At 34.1% G+C, this 25,292-nt stretch overlaps 2 protein-coding genes across 3 annotated transcripts; one reads left to right on the top strand and one right to left on the bottom strand.

The window, feature by feature from the left end:
- The first annotated feature begins 466 nt into the window (after positions 1 to 466).
- LOC104888991 (protein IRX15-LIKE) lies at positions 467 to 3,394 on the top strand. Its single transcript, XM_010674113.4, has 2 exons — positions 467 to 1,139; positions 2,685 to 3,394. The coding sequence occupies exons 1-2, from the start codon at positions 661 to 663 to the stop codon at positions 3,181 to 3,183; spliced, it is 978 nt and encodes a 325-aa protein (XP_010672415.2). The 5' UTR covers positions 467 to 660; the 3' UTR covers positions 3,184 to 3,394.
- Positions 3,395 to 14,393: 10,999 nt separating this feature from the next.
- On the bottom strand, positions 14,394 to 21,180 carry LOC104888990 (transcription factor bHLH153). 2 transcript variants are annotated; one of them, XM_048641190.2, is made up of 6 exons: positions 20,646 to 21,180; positions 17,370 to 17,477; positions 16,801 to 16,866; positions 16,496 to 16,561; positions 16,047 to 16,094; positions 14,394 to 14,944 (listed from the first exon to the last, which is right to left on the bottom strand). In XM_048641190.2, the coding sequence occupies exons 1-6, from the start codon at positions 20,664 to 20,666 to the stop codon at positions 14,816 to 14,818; spliced, it is 438 nt and encodes a 145-aa protein (XP_048497147.1). In that variant the 5' UTR covers positions 20,667 to 21,180; the 3' UTR covers positions 14,394 to 14,815. The 2 variants fall into 2 exon arrangements, with proteins under 2 accessions (XP_048497147.1, XP_010672413.1); XM_010674111.4 differs by having other exon boundaries at positions 17,370 to 17,487; positions 20,646 to 21,174.
- Between the last annotated feature and the right edge of the window lie 4,112 nt (positions 21,181 to 25,292).

The raw sequence follows: 25,292 nt of genomic DNA, 5'->3' as shown, positions 1-25,292 counted from the left end.
AGATATCGCTCGGACCAAAATACTAATTTTATTTTTTAAATATGTGCATAATACTTCTAAAGTCCAATATTTTAGATTAGTATGTGATTGCCCAAACTACTTTTTCACGGGCCTAATTAATGATACGAGTGCAACTAATAAACGATAGGGGGTGATTGGTGAATGCCCTTGAAGGACAAATTCAAGTATTCTACGTTGCTTATTCATTCAAACCCATTATTCATAAAAGTTAAAGATGGTTGATAAAAGACGTAGGAATGAAAATCATAGCAATGTCTTGCGTAAATGTGAGATTTCTTTAATCTTAAAGAATCTACATCAATAATCACATATATTTACACGTGGTCAATTAAAATTGGTTTTCATAATTATATTTTACTCCTATTAATTAATTAACACTCCTAAACCCACTATAATAAATAATTCACATTCCATTCCAATGTCACATTCAGTTTCTAGCTGATCTCTTACCCATTTTTTCCACTCCAAGTTTCTCCAACCCCCAAAATTTCATGACAAACTTCCTACCTTTTCTCCCTTTTAATTTATTTAACTCTCTTGCATTACATTTCCCCTTAAATATATACCTTACACATTTCCACTTTCAAACAACTCAAACACCCCAAATAATAATTATTCTCTCTATTTTTGCATGCAAATATGAAGAACACCAACACAAACACAAACAATGCAAAACTCATTCTTCTCCACCCTTACATTCTTAAACAAGGAAGCTCAAATAGGCTATGGCTTCTAGCATTTATCTCTCTTTTCACCCTCATTTTTCTCCTTACACTTATATACACTCGCGACTCGTTTTCTCCCTCCTCCACCACCACCTCCTCCTCCTCCTCCGCCACCTCTACTAGTGGTGCCGCTATATCTGCCGCTGTGATGGGTGGTGGGCACGCGACGGCGCAATACCCGCTCCCTAAACATGTGATGAATACGCTTATACATTACTCTTCTAATGCTAATACTACTGAGAAAATGGAGCTCTCTGATATTAAGTCCATATCTGATGTACTACGTAGGTGTCCTTCACCTTGCAATTTTCTTGTTTTTGGGCTCACCCATGAAACTTTGCTATGGCGGGCTCTTAACACTCATGGTAGAACATTTTTCATTGACGAGAACAGGTAATTAACAGCTTTAATTTATTTATGTGTATAACTTTACTTATTTCACTTGAACAATTAATTATAGTACGTCAAGAGTTATGAAATTAATTAATACTTCGTCATCATTGATAGAGTATAAATCTATTCCTGGGACTCAACCATCAGTTTAAGATTTTGGTTGAGTTGGTCCTTTGACATGGTATCAAGAGCTAGTGTGACATAAAGGTCATGGGTTCGAATCTCATCACCCCCTCATTGCTAATTTGGTTGAGTTGGTCCCTTGACAATCATCTTTTTTTTGATCTTAGAATAACCTACTACTACCTCGTCCAAAAATAAAACCCAAATTTCTTATCCTTTTCTTTATGATAGGCTAGAACACACTTTCTTATCTATTTTCAGTAAGATACAGCTTGAAAATTTTCATTTATACCCTTAAATAGGAGTTCCAAAAAAAAAAATAGTAATACTCTTTTTTTAATCCCACTGGATTTTCAGTCTCTAAATCACATGTTTCATCGTATTAGGAATATTAGGTATCCGTATTATAAAGATATGATAATATTTTTAGCATATATTATTATCTTATAGAAATATTCATAATACATTGTAATATCTTTAATTCATTACCTATTAACAAATATTATTATAAAAATATTGAAATTTAATAATACACATCAAAACGAATATAACAAAATCTAACACGATAGTGCTTTGTTTTTACCTCTTTGTATATTAGCGATTATAAAAGTGTAGTCAATGTTTCTACAAATTTGACCTTGAAAAATATCCATGGTAGAATTGAAGAAAGTAAAAAACAGAAAGATTAGTATATTCTTATAGTTGAAATATAAAAATATTGATAGTGAAGCAAGTTATATATGGTACGTATTTTAGCTAAATTTCTTCAAATCAACGCCAAATTACAAGGGAAACAAGAGCCCATTCCTTATGTTCAACCCCTCAAAATTTGCTATTGTGCAAAATGCGACAAGGATATATATACCAATACCATGCAGTGATGCACATATATTTCATTTTAACATCCAACCTTACTGATTAACCTCTATATATAACAGAAATTAACATCGTCTTTTATATTGCACATTGCATGATTTTTCTTCATAGACATGCTGCTAGTGGGTATTTACTTCCTCCATTTCTAAATAAGTGCAATACTTCTTGTTTTCACGTTTGCCAATGTATTATTTTAAGTTTTAACCATTAATATCATCAATTATCAATAAGTAAAAATTATAAAAAGTTAATATTAAAAAAATTCACATAATTCAGACGAATCTAACAAGATCCCACATGACTATGTTCTTCCTAAAATGTAAATCACCAAAGCTAATTAAATTAAAGTTTAAACTGTGAATAGTAAACACTATACAAATGTTGCACTTATTTAGAAACGGAGGAAGTATATACTCAAAAAGAAGTTACACTTTCTTGTAAGATATAAGAAAATACATATAACACTTGTAATAAATCATGTTAGTATGATACTACTATGTGCAAATTTCAAGCACTCAATTCTTGTTAATCCGTTACTATTGGCAGGTATTATGCTGCATACATGGAAGAAAAACACCCAGAAATTGAAGCCTACGATGTACAATACACAACAAAGCTAAGCAACTACAAAGAGTTGATATCCTCCGTAAAAGAACAAGCTCACAACGAGTGTAAACCAGTACAAAACTTGCTCTTCTCTGAGTGTAAATTAGGCATCAATGACTTGCCAAACCAATTTTACGACATCGATTGGGATCTCATCCTCGTCGACGGTCCTCGAGGTCACTGGGACGCTGCCCCAGGGAGGATGTCGACTATCTTCACCGCCAGTGTGTTGGCAAGAAGCAAGAAGACGTCGGCGAGGACGGGGAAGACACATGTTTTTGTGCATGACTATAACTTGGATCCTCAAAGAGTTGCAAGTGAGGAGTTTTTGTGCAAGGAGAATTTGGTTGAAAATAATGGAATGCTTGCTCATTTTGTGTTGGAGAGGATGGATGAGAATTGTTTTCAGTTTTGTCATTCTAAGGACAATTCTTCCTAGCTTTAATGAGGTTCATAAATTGGAATGATTTAATTTGTATTCTTAAAGAGATTTCATTTGTAAATCTTTGATGTGTAGTGAAAATGTAAAATGTTTGATCATGCAATTTGGGCCTATTATGGTATTAGGTAAATGTTTGTTCTTATTTATGAGCAATTTTCCCCTAAAGAAAGGGCTTGTGAAAAATAAATTTTTTGAATATTTCGTGTAATTCTTCTTATATTGATTAAGTGTAAACATTTTTTAAAGCTTGATGAAAATCGAAACCACGTCTTGCATGTTAAATGTGGAGGCATCACCATCCAACCTCTTCCTAATTCTGTCCACTTTTGAGTTAATTAATTGAAAGAGTATTACTTCCTCCGTTCCGAATTAAATGCAACATATAGATAATATTTGTGAGATATAAAAAATTTATTTATTGCAGTTAATTTGGAAAGGAAGAAGTATAATAGTTTAAGTCCAAATATTATATCTTGATTCAAATTTATGGTGTAGTTTCACCAAATTTGCTAATATACATTATTATTGGTGATAAGTAGAATGCCAGCAAGTGCATGAACTTTACAATTAGCAGTTAAGTTGTCAATTTGTCATGAGACAGGAAAAAATTTAAAGGTGACAGTCATAAAAGCATGAAGTCAATTAACTCGATTTGTAATTAGAAAATTCAAGTATCTTGGTGAACAAGGTTTCCAAAAATCGAAATGTTGGAAGATTGTAATGACATGACTTAATAAGAATGCTTTGCTGTGACGGCAAAGTGAAGAAACTCAACTTAGATGTGTACTGTGAACCAGCAAACTCTGACTTGGACCTCACAGTAGTTAGAAGGTCTACCTCACCTTAAAAGCAGCTCAAACAGTATCCAAGTTACCTACCATTTGCCTCATCAAAAACCTAACTTAATGATATGTAGATGCTAGCTAACTTAATTGATAAAGAATTGGAGATAATATTCGAGATCTTAGATTAAATCTCGTCTACATAATTACTCTATGCGGTTTTAGGTGCATAGATATAAAAAAATATTCACCCAATTGTTATCGAAACGAAAAATATATGTTTTCTAAAAGAAAATTATCAATGATGTTGCCCGTGTGATTGCCTATTAAGATTGTTCTATAGTATGATGATGTCCTAATTAAGATGATTCACTAGAGTTGAATACTCTAAGCTAACTATTTTGCATATTAACAATTAATCATAGATGACTTAATAGATCTGTCACCGTATTGTCCTTTATACATGGGCCACTATTTTAGGATCAAAATTAAATGGATCTTTGATCGGATAGGAGATTTTGTCAACACAAATTATTAGAATAGGCAATCTATTAACATAAAATTAGACGAATTCAAGATTGAATTTTTTTAACAAACTCATTCTATTTCCTTCTAACCCAATACTACCAAAGTCATTCCTTCTCTTCTCCTTCCTCTGTTTTCTGTTTCTCGAACTACAGCAGACAATTTCAAAAAGTAACTCGATAGTCTTACCCAACGGGTTAAACTAGTCACTAAATGGATTAAATTAGTCGCTGAATGTGTTAAAGAATGTAATTACTGAATAGATTAAATTAGTCATAAAATAAACTAAGCTGGTCCCTATAATAGAGATTAAACTAGTCACTATATTAAAAAAGGTGGCATATATCTTCTTAATATTGGACTTAAGTCGTACCTAATTTTTTAATTAAAAGTAAACAGTCTCTTATAAAATCAACCGATACTTTCACTCCAGTTATTTACTTCTATAAGTTTGGATAAAGGCCTACACTAATGGAGTAATGGTTTGCCTTTTAAGACCATTTAGAGAATGTGGTACCTACGGTCCTTAGAAAATACACTCCTGCGTTAGACATTGACTCGTCATTACTATTCTTTTCACCAAACTTAATCATCTCCACTAAAAACTTGTTGAAAGAAATCAAGAGAGTGAATACAAGAACAGGTAAGGCATATGAATATAAATGGTAGAATAACTAATGGGTTTTACTCTACCCAAATTGGTTAAAAGAAATTGTAGGTAAATATTTAAGGATTTTTTTAACTATAATAATACAAACTTTTGTCCGTTCTTTCAATAATATAAACTTTTGATTATTTTTTAATAATACAAACTTTATATCAAAATTCTTCCAATAGGTTAAGTTGACTTGCAGGGGCGGATCCAGCGTGGGTTCAATGGGTCAACTGAACCCACGAGGATCCGCAAAAAAATCTGGGTAAAAGCTCAAAATACAGGAAAATAAATGTTAAAAACAAACGAAATAATAAACTAAGCATATACTTCAGCATGGTTCAGCGATAACTCCGCGTGATAGTTCTGTCTTTTTCACATCGTTCACGGTCCGAATCTGCTGAAGTTTTTTTTTTTTTTTTTTTTTTTTTTTTTGACATCGAGGAAATGTGCATTACGTAAAAGTCGAAATACAACCTAAGGACAAGCAGGGAGCATTGGAACTTTGTCAGCAATACTAGCTAGACTGTGAGATCCCACGACTTGCCCGAGACCCTGACAAGTACAAACATTACAACAAGAACATATAAAAAGAACATGTTTCTTCCTAACATGATAAGGGAGGTCCGATGAGATTGGAGCATCACTTTTCCGTTTCGATCCAATATGAGAGATGACACCTTTGATGATCTTTTTCCGAAACTTTCTTCCGAAACAAGGTTTGGCCAGAATAACAACTTGTCCAATTGATCGTCGTCGCCTTTCAACTGATCTTCTTGTCTTTTGGCTCGTAAATTGTACTTTTGTGAGGTCTTGCTTAAGTGAAGGATCCAGACACCGGAGATTGTCTTGCACGTGGATACCTGCACTCAAAATTGGGTTAGCTAAGTGACCTGTACCTACCTTACCTACCTCACAATGATGCTGCATATCCTGAAGAGCCGAGGAAGTTTGATTGTCTTCCTTCGGACTCGATGGCAGATGGGAGATAACATCTGAATGACCCTCATCCTCAATGAGAGCCGAATCAGAGACCTGAGCGACCCGCAATTTAGAATCACGGGGGGCCTCCTTCAAATTTCCAGTTTTTGAAGTGAAGGTTCGAACCTTCAAAATTGACAGAGAGTGGGGTTGGCAGAATTGGATTACTTTGCCTTTGCTTAACTTGTCTAAATCTGTTTGTGAAATCATGAGGCGCGAGGACGGCTTTCTTTTGTTGACGAAGGGGATCTTTCTAAGATTTTGTGCAGGTTGAGGCCCCATATTCTGCGAGCAATCCGAGGGGGCCTCCTCTTCCCACTTCGTGTCATGATGAGCCATAATCTCATCTTCTTTGCTGTTTACCAAAGAGAAATTACTTGAGACTTCTTCCTGGACATCCAAATCCATTGCATTGAGTCCAGGGTTCAACAACATGGAACCGGTAGTATCATGTGGGCCTACACCACTAAAGCCCGGGGCTTGACATACACCAACATCAGCCTTAGGAAATTGCAAAAGGACAGCCTCAAGACTTGCAATCTCTTGAGCAACTGCCTTGTTATTTGGCTCAATTCCTCTAGCCATTCTAAAATCAGCATAACCATCTTCAAAGCTTCCAATTTTTGTAAAAGACACTCCTCGCCTAAATAGAGCTTTCACATTACTTTTATCAACCCCTAACACCAAGGAACATGAACTAATAGCTTCCTTAAACAGAAGAAGTTTGATTTCACACGCTGCAATGTTTAATTGCAGAGATATAACTAGTTTTCTAATGTCAGGATCAATATTATTAGCAGAGCATTCTTCATAAATAGCAGAAATGGTAACACAAAGACACTTCATAGCATTCCGATATATCGCATAAGCTCTACCAAATTCAGTAACTTTGAAAAGAGAGTTTCCATTCTCTTTCAATGAGGTTACATATTGAATGGCCTCATTAGGACCACAAGTTTTCTCAAACAACTCCTCAATCACGTAATCCTCCTTCTCATCCAGAAAATCCAGGTGGTGCAACAAGAACAAACCTAAACTAGGATCCTCCTCCATACCCTCAAAGCAAACCATTAAAAACTAGAACTAACTTAAAGCAGGAAGAAAACCTACTACTAGAAAGACAAATCAACCGAAAAAAAAAAAAAAACAGAGACAACACTGAACACAGTAAACAGAAAGGTAGACGTATAACCTGTGCTTCACCGCTCTACTTAAACTCCCAGTGCTAGAGACGGCTTGAGTGAGCAAAGGCGATCGGAAACCTTGGCCACGAGCGACGGATAAACAACCGCAAAACTACCGGATGAGACCAAGGAAAAACTAGGCGACAAGGCGGAAGTGTGATGCTATGAAAATCTGCTGAAGTTGGTTTACTGTCTTTTTTTTTCCATTTCTCCTATCCTCCCTTTATTTATTTTTTATTCTTTTTGAGCGGATCCCTTTATTTTATAATAGTTACAGTTTATGTATTTTTTGTCATCCTTTTCTATTCCTTTTCTCCTTCCCTTTAGTTTTCTATAACTACAACTTACATAGCTATTGATTTAGTTTATATCCGCTGCTCTTCAAATTCTCTTTCAAGTATTCAAGTCTCTAGTAATATTACACTAAAAATTTAACATAGGTAATTGACTTCATGTACAATTTTTATAAAATCATATAAAGTAACATAAGGTTTATTTCGTTTAAAAGGTAGAAATATAGTGTTCTTAATATATATATATGGATTGGATATTATAGGATTGAATTCAAACTCATAAAAAATTATTGTGATCGATCGAGTTGGACTAGACTTATGAGAAGTTTGTTTATAAGAAATTGATAATCTTTTGATAGTACAAGAATATAATTCGTCATTTATTATGATGTAATTAAGAAAAAAAAAATCCGCTAAGTATAATTGTTCAATGTTTCCTTTTTCTATAAAAATTGTAACTCAAGATAATAAAATTTTAGAGTTTGTCGTGTTGTGTTCGTATCAAACAGATTAGATAAAACACGTAAAATCCCTTCATCTATCTCTGAACCCGACCTGTTTTATAAAATTGTTGTGTCGAGTCTATTCATTTATTTAATCGTCTGTGTTGTATTCGTGTCAACTATATTACATAAACGTGTAAAACCTTTTGACCCAAACTCGCTAATTTCGTGTTATGTTTGTTTTTTACAACACTAGTAAAATGTGCAAATAAATTGGAATGACAACAAATTTTATTCTTACGTTCGAACAATTTCGAACCCACGTGACTCAATTCCTGGATCCGCCACTGTTGACTTGTAACCGGTAAAACAAGTAAAAAAAATTACTAAATGATCTTTCTTCTTTCTCCCTCCTCCCCCAACCCCACCAACCTGAACCACCTCAGCTTGTTATCTCCTACAACAAGTTAACAACCGGTATTTCCCTACCGAAGGAATTTTGATCAAAAGTTTGTATTATTAAAAAATAATCAAAAGTTTGTATTATTGCGAGAGACACACAAAAGTTTGTATTATTCTTGTTAAAAAAATTCAATATTTAATGGGTTTTTCTATGATATACCTATGTATTTTTTTAAATTCTATAATATACTCCTTATGTTTTTTAATTCTACATTGTATCCTTGTGTTTTTTAAGTTTTTTACAAAATACCACCCCGTTAAGTATACTTAACATTTACTTTAATTAATTATGATCTTTGTCAATGTTTCATAATGACAGGGTTTGGAGGGAAAATTTGCCTCCAACAGCAAATCAGCCCTCGATTTTTCTCCTTCTTAAATCCGTTCACTCTCCCTCCCTCCCTCCCGCTCACTTTCGCTCCGTCTCTCTCGCTTATACATGCTCTCCGATGGAATTCATCTGCCCTAGGTGTAATTGTATCCCCCCCCAATGCAAAGCTCCACATTTCTGGTTCTCAAATAAATTCGAGGAAAGCGTACTTCAAATGCGATCATTGTCAATTCTTCATGTGCTGAACAACCACCATGTTCAGAGGAGAAGCAAAGCATTGCAGTTTGGAATTCAAGCAAATGCAGAAGATGAACATGATGCGACATTAATTAATCAGCATCAAAGAAGAGGTTGTAGGGGTTAAAGACAATGTGCATGAATTGGCTGGATTTTTAAAGGAGATGGCAAAAATTGATATCTTTTTGTATGTTTTAATGCTAATTTTGATTATACTAGGATCAGAATGTTGCAAGTGGGTGTAAGTTCTCTCTTTTTATTTTGTAATGAAAAAAGTTTGTATCCTATTTTGTTAAGAAAGAGAACATCAAATTCAGTGTTTAATTATCAAATATTTGATATAATAGCATTTGAAAATTTACAACGTAGTTGAGTATTTGACATTCCAAAAAAAAAAAAAAACAAGTCTTACACAAATAACTTGTCTAATTAACTTGTCTGCCATAAACTAATATTACCAACTAAGTAAAGCATTATCTATTCTTAACATAGTTGGCAACAAGCAAAAGTTTATCATTTCCTAGATGTTCACAAAATAAAGCTAATGCGTAAAAAAGCCAGTTTAATTATGACAAAAATAAGGCCATCGTTCTAGCAAAACAAACTAGTTTTGGAGCATTTGCAATATTTCCAAGATCTTCTGCCCCTTTGGACTAAGTGTTTGTTCAATACTTGAAGATGGTTGGCCTATGGCAGCTTGCTTTGGGTGTTTTTCCCTTGTGGACACATGCTTCTGTGAGGATGTGACTCCAGGCCTGGAAGTACTTGGTTGCTGCTGTGAAGATGGGAGCCTAGGTCTGGAAGTGCTTGCTTGCTGCTGTGAAGATGGGAGCCTAGGCTGAGCTTGCCTTGAAGTTTTTGCACTTGAATTAGGTTGTTGTGAAGTGCTTGTCCTAGGAGTGAGAGATGTTTGTGATTGATTGATCATCAAGTCAATCAAATTACTCTCAATCTGAGGTTGTGTCTCCTGTGAAGTGCTAACTTGTCTTCTTGAATTCCTTGTCTGATTGGAAGATTGATCCTCCAAACCTTGGTGTTCCCTTAGCTCTCTTGTTGTTGCACCTCCTTTACATGTTTTTGAGTTATGGCCAAATGTCTTGTGCTTCTTACATTGCACAGTTGTGCTCCTTTTCCCCTTCCTTTCCTCTCCATGTCCCCCTTTCTATTCCTAAATGGCCTGCCTATTCCATTTTTCATGGTTGGAGGGATGAGTTCTGGACAACCTAGGTCAAGCCATTGTTTTGAATCAGGAATAATAGATGAGATGTTAAGGCTATAAGCTTCCATGTACCTAGCCACACTAAACCATTCACTGACAAAATGCAAAGGGTCTATGATTTAGTGAAATAGGTAAAACAACCCTACCATCATGAATTTCATACTCACCCCTTCCTAATGGGTAAGCTTGACATGTCCTAGAGTCTTTGGTTTATCTTACCCTCTCCCTAATATTTGGACAGACCCCATCATCAACCCATTGCTCTGCTAGTTGTTGTCTAGTGGCATGCCTGACCATGGATATTCTTCTAACACTTGAAACACAACAATAATTATAAACATGAGTGAGCAATTGTAGAATAAAAAATACAACAAGTGACAGAAATATTTCAATACCTTCCAACAAGGTCAAAATAGGCAACACATATCTGAGCAAATAGTGGAGTTAAAGCTCTCCACAAAGTTGTTGGTGTTTTGATCATTACAAAGTGATGGATCAAACTTCCACTTTGTCCAATTTTCAAGGGGGCCTACATCCTTGAACCATTCACAGCACCCAAAGCAACAACTTGTTATACCTTTTCCAAAGCCTTCCTAAAACTGTACAGTGAGTATAAGTTTGTGACTCCCAAAACCGTTTGTGCATCGAAATACCATGATATTCACTCTTGAAGTTCTTACATAAGTGCCTTACACAATATCTTCTTGGTACTTTTGGTCAAACCCTGTCTAGACTAGGATCATTACCCTATTCACATGTGACAAACAAACAAGCAAGGTATTAGTAAGTGTTATTTACATATAAACTACAAATCTACAAAACAAACAAATGAAGTTATTAGCTTTTGTCTATCACTCATTATTGTCCAATCATTCCTGCTTTTGCAGTCAACAAGGTCTTCAAATGTGTGAAGAACCGACTCTAACTTATTTTGTTTTCACAATCAACCACAGCAACAACAACTTTGAAGATCTCATTGTTGCCATCGAATGAGATTGCTGACAGAAGAATCCCCCCATAGTTACCTTTAAGGTGAGTGCCATCAACTCCCACTAATCCCCTACAACCATCTATTAATCCTTGAAACTGAGACTTAAAGCTAATGAAGATGGATGTAAACTGTAGAGCTTTCTCAGGTTTTTGCAATGTTCTCCAAGTGCAAAAAGCTACTGAGCCAGGGTTATTCTTAAGGAGCAGCTCACAGTAGGTTAGTAAGTGAGTGTAAGATTCATCATGGCCCCCCTAAATCATCCTCATTGCCATATCTTTCATCTTGTACACAGTAAATGTGGCCATTGTCAACGCATACCTATCGCACAATAGGCCTTTAATTGTGTTGCCTTTTATCTCTGTGTTTAATCTAAAATTTTCAAGCGATTTCTTAGCAGCCCATACACAAGTAACCATGGGATTCTGAACCAAATTCAGGTCACATTTGTGGCCAAGCTTAAGTGTTTTTATGGCCCAAGTATGACCATCTGGTAGTCTAGAGGCATGAATTCTCCGTTCACACCTCTCATCTGCACACTCAATAGTGTACCTATCCCCCTCTGACCTCTTCACAACCAAGGCAACACCTTCTTGGATACAGTAATCTCTAAGAGTGTCCTTGAAATGTTCTTTGTCCACAAACATCATCCATGCATGGCTTCAAATCAATCCTTCCCATGTCAACATCATCATACACTTGACCATTCTAACTCTTTAAAAGCCTCCCACCCACCATCTACATAAGCATGGTTAAGTAACTCATGCACATCATCCTCATCAGTGAGTATATCATCCTCATTTTCATCCTCAGAACTCTCTTCTACACCTTCCATCACAATAACCCTTGATCTAGTTCTTCTAAGTCTGCTACTAGTAGGAGCAGTAGAAACACTTGACCTGGTTTGAGTTTAGGCAACCCACAGTCCCAAGGGCTTTGATTTTGATTTTGCAAGAAGGCTCACTTGAATCCACATTGGGGTGAGGAGTGGGTCCAGTTGAGTTAGGTTGGTTAGTAGCATTAGATTCTAAGTTGTTAGGCTGGGAAGTGGGCTCATCAATAGGTTGGGAACTGGACTCATCAATGGTTGTGAGGTGGGTTGGGATATGGGCTGGGATATGGGCTCATCAATGACCTATGAGGTGGGCTCATCAATGGGATGTGAGGTGGGTTGGTCAAGGGCTTGAGAAGTAGTGGGTTCATGAAGGGACTGGGAATGCATGGGTTCATCAAGTGGACAGTGATCAGGTAGGTTTATAGTCCAGTCAAGTTGGTCAAGACCACTGAAGTGGAACTGGACTTGTTATGATGGTTGGGATGTAAGCAATTATGAGAATCTTGGGCTTCTTCTCACTGGAGGGCTGCTAAGGGGGGGAAAGTAGTGATTGAAAACAATCTTTTTGGGTTAGTGGGGTTAGTTCATTTAACACAATTATGGGTGGGTTTAGAGGGGGTGAACAAATGCAAGTCAATCTGTGGAGAAATAATGTTAAGGGCCTGTTTTTTTTACTCTTAGTTTGTAGTTTCGTCCTAGTAATATTTGGGCTTGGTTAGGTTGGTGGGATAGGTTCAAAAGGGTCATCTAACACAGTCATGGATTGGTTGGCTTGGTGGAGTAAGTTACTGATCTCATGCTTTTTTGGTGCTCCTAGTTTGTACTTTGGGCCTACTGTCCTTTAGGCCTTTATTCACACCTATCTGATGGACCTTAGTTTGGTCAGCCTTCCTAACTCTTTGTGCTAAGGTTTAAATAAAAGTTGCTTCTTATGCAGCACTAACCCCAACATTAATCACTTTTGTACCAACAAGCTCAAACATCTTCATCATACTCCCATCATCCAGCACTAGCAGTTCAATCCTTTCATCCCCATTAACATATAAAAGCACAGGAAATTCAGGGAGCTCATAGCCATCTTCATCAAATAATTCACATATATCATTCAGTATATCTATCATCAACTGCAAATCAACATCTTCAACATTTAAATTTACAAAATTTCATAGGTAATGAATTTTGACAATTCTCTCAGGCATTGTCTACAACAACGAACATAAACACACAATAACAAATATTCAATCAAATTTCAAGCCCTGAACTTCACCAAAACATTATAATCAAACCCCGAACTTCACTAAAACATCGTAAATACATAAATCTACCAATTTAACAACTAATAATCAAGAAAATTACCTGATTTTGATTATTCCAAGCTAATAACTCTTCGTTGTGCACTTTCGTTTCAAATTATGTCTTCCTTCGCCACCTTCGTCTTCAATGCAACTCAAAATGATGAAATTTCTCCCCAAGTTCCAAATTTTTAGGGTTTGCGCAACGTTTTTTTGGAATTTCAACTAAAAGAGGTGTAGATTTCCTTTGAGAGTTTAGGGAAGAAGAACATAAGAATTAAATGGGGGAAGTTTAAAGGTCTCGACTACTAAACGGAGTTTGTGTGAGAATTCAAAAATTAATAACATCCGTTTTCATTAATACACACTATAGGTATTTTGTAGAAAACTTAAAAAACATAAGATACATCGTAGAATTAAAAACACATGAGAGATATATTATAAAATTTTAAAAAACACAAGGATACACATAGAAAAACCCATATTTAATTCTTTACAAACAGCCCATAAAAATTAAATATTTGTTAACCAGGGGAGTATAACAACAATTTAGCAAACAATTCCAATCAAATAATTATCAAAATACCGTCTACATAGAACTCTTTCATATTCGAATATACTTGTTCTCACATACTCTATGTTATTGGTCCTGTTTTTGGATTCCACGAGAAATGCGGACATCTCGATTGGCCACACCTTGCAAGGCCGTTCATGGGAATGCATCTGCATTCAATTGGTGTTGTATAATGAAGGTAAGTAGGGACCAAGTGCATCAAGCGCATGATATAGCAACGAGATGCCGAAGAGATAGATTTAATTTCGTTTAGCTTGTTTTGTACACTACATCGATGTAAAAAAAAAAAAAAAAGACAATGTGAACTCTTCCGTTGAATCCTCACAGAAACACTAATGCATACCTATAGCCTATCTGCCTATAGGACCAAAAAAAACATAACAAAAGGATGATAAAGAAAGCACATCAGTTCACCCTTTGTTTTATGTGGATTAATTATTTGAATATATAGATCCGCCAACAAGAGCTCATACAATTGGACAAGTATATCGATAACAATATACTTCATATATTTATACTAGGCAAAACCGAAGTGCAACTGAATTCCCACCGGTCTCCCAATTCATCTCCATAGATCATCAGGCCAATTAAACCTTTGTACAAAATTCTTATGTTCTTCCATTACATCAACCTAATTACGAACACAGATTTAGAGGCCGCAAGTTTCAGTTACTTCACGCTCCATCGCTTCGTGTCCAGGACCGGAAAAAATACATCGCTTTTTGAGTATCACATGATAATCTCAAAGCCCGATTAGCTGCATTATGAAGCATTGCAAGTAAGGGTAGTAATTGGTACTTAAACTGCGTGTATTAGTTGCGGAAGTGAGTACTAGAATCTCGGGGAACCGGTTTTAATTGGGGCCCATATATCTGCCCCATTGCTGCCAGCCAATCCAGCAGTACACTCTATTGGTACCAGACACAATCCTTTGCTCCTTAAGCTATATTGTAGGGGCTCCTGAGGACAATAAATGAACAACAGTAACATTACTACCAATTGACGGGAATCGAATATTTGTGCCTAAAGACATGTATCAGTAAAATACAAGAATAGATTTGGCAGTCGTGTATAAGATGGACTCAATTAAGGCTGTTTGGTCTATGGTTGTAGGATTCCACTTTGTCAGCTAGAGGTTGCAAGTTCAAAACTCCTATGAGCTTTGCCTGCAAAGTTGGATCGAGTTTAACCCGTGGTGAATATTGTCCAATAAGGTCCTCCTTAGTCCTTACACTGTTAGTAAAGTTGTATGAGGTGAACTCACAATTACTTGGTGTAAGACGACAGGGGCTTTTTCTTTTGGCCAACTTTTAGGGTCTCGCTATATGTTTTCATAATTTCATCTCACCTAAGACAAGTTTTAAACACAGCTGTCAGGCCTCGGCTACAAGCCAACAACTCATACACAATACAGTCATAGGGTAATATAGACTTCAAGAAGAGGTTCAATACAAGCCAAGAAATATCTGCAATCTTCCTTTTGAATTAGAAGAGGTTCAATACATGCAGCATTTGGCAACAGGGTAGCATAGACTTCAAGAAGAGGTTCAATGGTCACCTTTCAACCTGAAGACTTGAAAATCATCAAATGCATTATACATCTGCCTCAAAACATTGCGTGAGTTACGGTCTCAAACTCTTCACAACAATCCCAGCCACATCCCACATATTTCACATCAAAGTCTTTTTCTCATCATGTCTACCAAATGAATATACCATAAAACACAAAATAAAACAAACACAACTCCAATTCTTCCCAAATTTGCTTCCCTAGTCAGAAATTTTCCAGTACGGATATAGCGCTGCGCGCTTCTCTACCCCCATAGATAGGTGCAAAATTCATCCTTAAATCTGAAGACCTTCCCATTCTTTTCTATGATCTTCACGATCTTTATATCCAAAAAAACCAGATAAAGCCTACTTGATCAAACAAACAACAAAGTTCATCTTTCAACAGCATACTTCCTAGGAAAGAACTTGGTTCTAGTACTGATGACAATATACCAATACCATAATGCACTGATCATCCTGTATCGAGGTAAATGGATCACACAGTACTCACCTCAATTTTTGTAACAGGAGTATTGTTGAGGTAGGGAGCACTCAAAACCTACAAGTACCAAAAAGAACTTATCATAGGAGCAAGAATAAAAACCACACTGAATTTACGGGCAATGTTCATGTGCTGCACAGAAAATATGTTGTCTGAAATGTCGCTTTATGAGAAACTAATAAACCGTTAAGGATTTTGGAATAATCAAAATTTAAATGTAGAATTATGAACTTAATAATGTAATCCATCCTACATTGTTAGGTCGTACCACATAGCATCCCAGCACGAGTGACAGACAAGTTGACTTAACTCGTCTTAGAGATATAAAAGCATGTTTGCTACAACCAATGAAAGTAGCTAGTAAATCCATTAAATATGCTTGATCTTGCTTCTTAATCGTATGCACAAGCCCATAAGATCACCAGAGAAACTGAACAGGAGAGAGATCAACTTCATACCTTCACTTGCTCATGAAGGAAGTTAATATATTCCATTGCCTCTAACAGGACAGAGGCTGTATCAGTCTGCAGCACAAGTTTATACAAACGCAAACAAATGAAATTCGGGACAAAAAACCTCATCATAATAAAATCTTATCAAGGAACCCAAAACTTCCGAAATGCAAATCATTAGGTTGTGACTTGTGGATATATGTGCTTTTATTTGAAAATTAAAATACAGCTCAAGCAAGACAATATTTACACTCCCCCGCCAACACCCGCTCTCCCAAAAAAAAATTAACTAAAAAAAAAAAAAATCATACCTTGCCATATGGGGAAACAAGCTGTTGAAGTGTGGTTATCTTTTCACCAAGTTTCTCTTTTCTTTCCTGCATATGTTAACAATGTGTCAAATGCTACGAATCCCACAAATTTGCCTCATTTTCAACCTGCAAAAGAAGAAACGCATACACAGACGGCTACATAGAGTTGGTGCAAATTTTATTGTGAATTTTTCTTCTTTATTAAAGTGCACGTGTGTGGAGGGGGGGGGGGTGTCTAGACATGTGAATCAAAGAAGATCCAAATTCTATGAGCTATTGAACCACATGAAGCAGTAATAACAGCATGATTTCACATTTCAGGGCCTCATAAATAATTCCAACTCCGAAATTCACACGCTGAAAAGCAGCAAGAGTTCCAATATAACAAGTAAATTTTTCGACCCTAGACAACTAAGAATAGTGACTTCGACCGGTAATCACTATTCGTTCATAACGTAACTTCAAAACAATGTGGTAAGAAGGTTATATATCTTTCATAGTATCAACACAATAATTGTCAAAATATATATGTAAGAAAGTAAGCCATATAATGAATATAGAGAACAAACCTTGCTAGACATTGATATATCAATCTTTTGTCGTTTCGATGCAACTGATGTGAAGCTGTCCTGGTCAGTTGGTCTAACACTCCTTTTAGTTTCGGTCATCTCACTACTCTAGAATCCCCTAGCACAAGCATATATGAGAAAGTCATTAGTTGGTATAATAGATATACACGACTACAAGCGCATATCAGTTAAACATCCATTGCCTTATCACAAACTTGTCAATACAGTATCCCCTACATTCCTAATTATCTATGATTTTAGCCTTCTTATTTTATATCTGTTACTTCAAACTTCCAATGCGACAAGCTTCTCACTTAAAATACCAAACAAAATATTACAAGTTAATTTATAATTCCATGTTATAACTCATCAATCTTTAATCAATGTGCACTCCTCCAATGAGGCAAGGCAACAAACAAAAGGTATTCACGCATTATTCTAAAGAAACCAAAAATATCACAACCACAAAACAACACCATTTGTTATAGTTAGTTGAACAATACGTTTTCTATGTAATTATGAGTGATGATATAATAGAGACCAAGTCATGCATGCTCATTCAGGTGCATGAGGCCCCAGACATACAAGTACTCTAAATAAACAAAGAACTATCTTAATATATCCATCAGCCACCGTACCTTATTTTAATACTTCATTTGTTAATACTTCATTGATTACGTGTAACACGGGTTAGTTCAACTACATCAAACAACTGCTACTTTAAATTAGCACATTAACCAAGTATGCCATGTCTATAGTCAGTAGAAGAATTTTCACACCATGGAATTAAATAAATCAAAAGTTTTCAGATATAAGGTATTTAAATGGGCCACAACTACTTCAATGCTATTCGTAAATCATAGCCATAATGACTACATGTCCTGTGTACGAATTTCACACAGCGAGCCTTCCAGTTCACCACACATAGTATAGAGCATCCACAATATCACAGCCCTCGTCACCACACAGCACACCAGAAGAACTTACAGTCGCCAATTAAAAACATTCGGATCATTTTGACTTAGGAAACATCCTCGGAAGAATGCAGCCATTTCTACTTGCATATTTTAATTCATACATCGCCTTCACACAAGTCATCTAATCAATTATGACAAAACCATGCCACCCTATACATATAATAATAGGGTAGCTCTGGCTCATATTATATACAATGAACTAGGAAGCAATCTAGTCAAAGACCAAACTTCAGCAAATTTGCTGACACCACCTAATGATATATTGCATATTGTCGATTAAGAAAGTTATATAAACAATTCCAAACTTAAATATTTTATGTGTAGACTCATAAACCGACAATACTTACAATTAGTAAGGGGAGAAACAAAATCAGCCAAAAACATTTCCTTTTGTATGATTAGTATTCAAGATACACGCACACATCAACTAATTCTTTCAATATTAAACATACAAGCAGACAATAGTCAGTCGGAGATATCTATCCATCATAAGTATGCAAACGTCGACAAACGCGTCTCAGCTACATTTTTTCAACACATTAACTTGTTTACGTACTTATTATTTTACGGCAATCTGTTTACATACTAATTGTCTTGACTTGATCCATGAAATACTGCTGAATCTAACAAGTATCACCTAAAAGAAATCCAACAAGATATGCTAAATGGATTAATAATAAAGATCAGCTGCTATTGGCTAGTGTTAACCAAACCCAACTATCTACTCAAATTTACTTTATCTTAGGTAGTGTAACATAATTCCCTAATATCCCCGTAGATTGAAAACTGAAAAAAGCGAACTATTGATTGGTTTCGGGCTATATTTCGCCTATGTTGGGCGAACTGCGAATTATTTTGCACTGGTTAGGTAAGGATATGCTTAGAAAAGAATTATTGGCAAGGAGCTCTAATATCATGCACATTCATATCAAAGGAAATGTGAAATTTGGTCATCTACTGCAATCAATTCCAAGGGAAAACAACAAGTGCAAAGTGATAGAGGATCAAGACCACCTACTCTCACAATTTCCTAAGGTGACTGTAATCCAGATAACACTAGTACACTACCATTTTTGTAGGTCCCGCAATCTAGTACTTTATTGACATATTGAAGGGTAACAAGAGTCAAAGGAAAAAGGAGTGAGAGTGGAAAATTTTAGATATATGTAGAAAAAGTAGTGTGTATATCATGATGACAAGTGTACATCTTTAATTTTTATTTACATACTTTGTACTTTAACACTATTTACATATGCTACTTTTTTTACCTATCACATACTTTCTCCGTCCCAATTTAGTTGCTACATTTTGATTATAGGCATTTGACTATCTTTTACTCCATATACATAAGAAAAAAAAATAGTCATATGGGATCTTGTTTGATTCGTCCCAGTTTGTATTTTCTAAATATATAATTTTTATAATTTTTTCATATATATAACTCAAGGTGTTTGAAGTTATATCTCGTAAACTGTGAAAAAATAGATGTCGCAACTAAATTGGGATGGAAGAAGTAATTTTTTCATGTAGATATCGTCAAGCTTAAATGATATCGTCTAGCTTAAATGATAAAGTCTTATAAAGACGATACCCTTAAAATCAAATTCCGTCTACATCACTGCACTCAATCACTCCTTAACACAATAATAACAATTCATTCATAAAGAGATGAATAAAAAAATCCATACACACATTTTTTAAACATCCAGTCCATATAACTATTACTTGAAAGTTTGATAGATCAAATAAAAAAATCAGAGTTAATACTCAGGGAAGAAACTTGCGATAGTAAGAGTTTAGATTAATTAGTCTATCAATGTGATTCAGTATACAATCAACAGAAGTTGTGATAATCAAATCAAAAAGTTTCTTGTACTTCTATGATATATTCCTATAATATCTCATAACTCAATTAAAGTGCAGAGCATAATTAACTCAGATTATTAAAAAAAAACTAGTAGTAGTAATTAAACGAATAAACAATATGATTCACTACTCCATGCACGCAATGACGCAAATATGATCCTAAAAAATTATAGCGCATATATAATTATGTATTATGTGATGATGATGTGCTGAAAAAGTAAAAGACACAAGTCTATTTCATTATGGTCATTTCAGACATTTAAGTACTGTGTTTTACAAATCAAATCCTTAGAAAATTGATTACTTAAAATGAATTAAATTGTTAATATGTAGAAGACAAACTTACAATATCATAAATTACAAATTTATTCAAAAATATAATAAAACATTTAAGTTAAGAATTTAAAATCAGGAAAAAAAAAAAAGAACTTACAGAGAAAATCAGAGTCTGCATTTCTTTGAAAAATGCATAGAACTTCTTAGAGAGTTTCCTCAATCTTCTCAAAACAGGGCAAAATAAAACCGCCAAACAAATTATAGAAATTAGGTAAGCTAGAAAGTTGAATTAATAACTTAATCTCTAAACCCAAAAAGGTTGAAACTTTATTTAGTAAATTCTTCAGTTTTTAACGGAATAAAAGCAGAAAAGCCAATTCTGGTACTAAACTTTACCAAATTTTAGTTTCTGGGTTCCACCCAATTGAAAAGAGGAAACAATAATTTCTGGGTTGTTTCAAGAAATTGAAAATTTTGAGTTTTTGAGTTGGACAGTTATCCAATTAAAGTATGAATTTTGATGGGTTTTAACGAAAATGAAGACAAAAACAGAGAGAAAGAAAAAGAAGAGAAAAGGAATTTGGGAAGGTTTTGGGTTTAATGAGAGTAGTTTTTATAGAAATGAGTAAAAAGGCAGATCTTTTTTAAGAAGGAAAAAATGGGAAATTTCGTGGGTGTTTTTTTATATATATCATATATGTGACAGCTAATTTCCAACCATGTAAAAGTAGTTATGAGGATATTAATTAATTTATGATTATTAAGTTCATAGTGAGTATTATATAGACCTTTTACTATGCTCTGTTATGCTTTGATGAAGTCATTTGATTTTAACTATCGTTGAATATGACCAATTTTTTGGTGTTTGTGGGAAAATGACCCTCCTTTTATGTCCCACGCGTTAGCTTGCTGGCGCGATTCTTGTTCTTTCGTCTCATCCTATGACTTGCGGAGTGTCGAGTGAGTTTCTCTTGGCACTATTTGCTAATTAGGGCCTTAGGGGATGTTGGATGGCGTATTAGATGATTATTCATCATTGATTGTATTGGTTTATTATTGATTGTATTGGTTTATTATTGATTTTGATAGTCGGATTTATTGCTTAACCAGGTTTTGACCCGTGCAAAATGCACGTAATTTTTTTTATTTATAAATTTTATGACTTCATGATGTTTCTCCCAAAATCATGGGGTGAATAATAGATCGTGATTTAAACTTTTTATAATCATATCGTTTATGAGGTATATATTTTAAAACTGACTTATAACACGTGCGTTCAATGACTAATGTAATTAGTATTATCGTGTGGCGTTGATTGAAAAAGTCTTTGTTCTACCCATTGTTTCACATTGAGGACCAAATAAAATCACAATTCGCTCCATTATTGGGATTCAATCATGCAACCACTTCTTTTCTCACTTTCTGCCGTCCCTACTTTCCACAGTCCCTCTCACCCCCACTCTTTTGTTGTCTTGAGATCCCATGATCTTTATCACAAATAAAATTTCAAACCCTAATGCTGGTAACTCTTGATATGGCTAACTGAACCCGTGCAAATTACAAACCAAAAATGGAGATTTAAAACATAGCTAGAATTGTTATAATATTTAATTGAACCTTTCTCCTGAATTTGGGCAATATCATATTTAAATAAAATGGAGATTTATTCGAAAAATTGCTACATTTGATCAATTGAATCTTATGTTATTAAAGAAAAAATTTCCCGTTCAATTCAAGATTTATTCGAGAAAAGTTATCCAAAAATTTTGACCACAGACTCATCGAACACACTTGATATTTTCGAAAATGTAGAAAAAATTAATTTGATTGTGTTTTTATCCATTAACGTTGGATGTGTGAGATTCATATGTTATCTACATAAGTCTTTTATATGAAGATGATGATTCATTTTCTAGATATTCAAATTGAGATGGAAAAAGACAGAATTTTTATGACAGTGAAAACTGAGAGTTCTAAGCAAGGGTTTGTTACAGTTTGGAACTTTATTAGCAAACTTAGATTTTGTTAAGATTATATTCGGTTTCTAGATAGAAGTAAGATTCTATGCACCTCTCTTAGAATTTAAAGCTTGTAAGTTTCATACTATTTGACACTTTTTTTATTTATTTTGGAAAGTAAAATATAGAATAAATTATATTGTCAGTTTTTTGTTACATGCACAATTCACCCTTTTTCATTTTTATTGTGAGTTTGTGATTGGCTCACTGGCCCAGGTCAATAATACTTGTTCCAAATAAACGGTAATATATAGAAATAAAAATCAATTTATATGTGGAAAATATATTATATGACATTTTATCTTTTCTTTGAGATGAACACCTAGAAATTATGAGCTCTCAAATTTCATATGTATGGTAATATTATTTTTTTTTTAGTTGTGATCGGTTGTTGTGAATAAACTGAACAAATAAGGTACATCTACACTAAAATTATGGACAATAAATTTCACATAAGTTCTATATGTAATTTTAGTCTTTAACCTTACATAGAGATGTCATACAATTACCAGTTACGATAGCATATTCCTATAGCGAACTTTAAATAATGCGATGTGATATTTTGTAAAATGAAAGGGGTCCCATTGTTATTATACTAAACTTTAAGACATCTCATGCTTGTAGGCTACCCTACTTTTTAAGTTTTACAAACCTCATGATCCAAGTAAAAGTTAACTTTTGTTGAGACTTTGTTATCTTTTCTTATCGATTTATATATTGGCTAATCCGTTTTTTAGTTGATAGTTTAATATTAGGTGTTAGTACATAAGATGACTTTTGTGCAAGTATTAGTACATAAGATGTTTATTCTTTTGTGCAAGCTAAGTGTTAATACATAAGATGTTTATTCTTTTTATGCAAGCTAAGTGTTAATACATAAGATGTTTATTTTTTTGTGTTATACATGAGGTGCTAATATATATTATTATTGATTTTATCATGGATCGTGTTTTGTATTGCTAATCACATTGTAACTCACTAATAATTATCATGATTTTATAGTTTGCAATGAACTTATAATTTTGATGGTATGGATATATGGTCAATGATCTTATAATTTGAATTTTTTAAAAAAACCTACAATACAACTTATTGTATGATTAATACGTCCCTTGGTAAACTTTAAGTTTAATATTATAATCTGTTAAGACTTTTGTTTTAATTTGGGTTTAAGAAGAGAGTACAACATGTTTATTTAAATAGTTGTAATACCTTAAGCAATACCTAAAATATCAGCTTCTTGCTGTAAATTTATTTCTTAATTAGTGCCAAAATATATGATTAGTAACTCAAATACCGAATTTAGGGGATATGAATTTTTAATTAGTTTCTAAAAAACCGTATTTAGGGGATATGATTTTTTAATTAGTGCCTAAAATATCGGATTTGAGGATATATTTTTTTTGGCGGTTTTATGATGCATAAGTAATTACTAGTTAATAGCAATCAATTCCTAAAATTTAGTTGATTTACATTCCACAACAGAGAACTTTCTTAAATAGCTTTCCAATTATATGCCTAAAAAAATTAAGTAATGCATAACAGAAATATTTAGAGACAAATACACGTGGCAAAAAATTGTAAAAGATATAACAAAAAATTGACACATCAATAATTCAATTTGCTCTTGACACATAAGCAAATCCTTATTGCTTTATAGTATTCTATAGATAAAGGCACTGTAATTTAAGAAAAAGCTAAATACTGTCCTAAAGGTTGCATATAAGAAGCTAAAAATAGAAAAAACAAACATATATTGATCATTTATTATATAGATTAATGCAAACTTTTGTCATAAATTTACAACTAATTTACACTTTAAACAATGCATTTATATCTTATAATTTTTTGTATGGACAAGGATAGTAATTTTTGTAGCAATTGGACATATTGGTCATTTCACCTCAACGTATCCAGGCTTCACATTAAGAAGCTCCTCAACCAATTTTTAAAAGTTTACTCTTTTGAGTCGAAATTGGTTTTTCATTCCACTAATACCCAACACCAACATTATAGAATTTGACTTGTCAACCATCAAAAGTTGGTAAAAAAAGCTATAACTTGTGTCAAATTTTCTATTTACCAACGATAACCAAATATCTAGAGAGTTACTCAGAAATCTCAAAGGTGAAAAAAACTAGTTTTAAGCGGTTGTCAACTTTTCTTGTCCTCCCATCTTTTCCAATCATTGACGTTGTTGACATAACTCTACCAAAAATATACAAAACAATATTGTCACCTTGCTAGTAATTTTTATCACCATTTTAGAAACCCAGAGCACCGCCTCTTGAACTGACTACACCTTAAACTCAACCTTGTCTAACACTTTTCTCGATCTCATCTTCTTGAACCACTAACGATGGTTGTTGGGATTTGATGCACTTGGCCAATAGTTTCGGCGACACTATAGGAATAAGTGGAGAGAGAATTACGAGAACAAAACATGAGAGGGGTTTTGGAAGGAGGAGGAGTTGAAGAGTTAAGTTTGTCTCCATCATTCTAATGACTGACATGATCTCAACCAAAACTTCTTTTTTTTTTTAGCTATGTTATTAGAATTTTAAAATATTTCATGCAAGATTGTATACTTTACTCGGCTTATTTTCACTTAAAATTAGTTATCATAAGTTAAATTTAGAGCTAATAAGCTTATACTTAAGTTAAGTTTAGATCAACGAGGGTTATATAAATTAATTTATTACTAAAAATATCTTTTAATAAAATTAAATTTATTTAATCTTAAGCTAAATTTAAGGGTAATATGTATGATAATTGAAAATCGGGTA

The sequence above is a fragment of the Beta vulgaris genome, chromosome 3, assembly GCF_026745355.1.
Source record: "Beta vulgaris subsp. vulgaris cultivar EL10 chromosome 3, EL10.2, whole genome shotgun sequence".
NCBI classification, from domain to species: domain Eukaryota; kingdom Viridiplantae; phylum Streptophyta; class Magnoliopsida; order Caryophyllales; family Amaranthaceae; genus Beta; species Beta vulgaris.
Note: the sequence above shows the minus strand (reverse complement) of the source record. Positions and strands in the feature narration are given on the sequence as shown.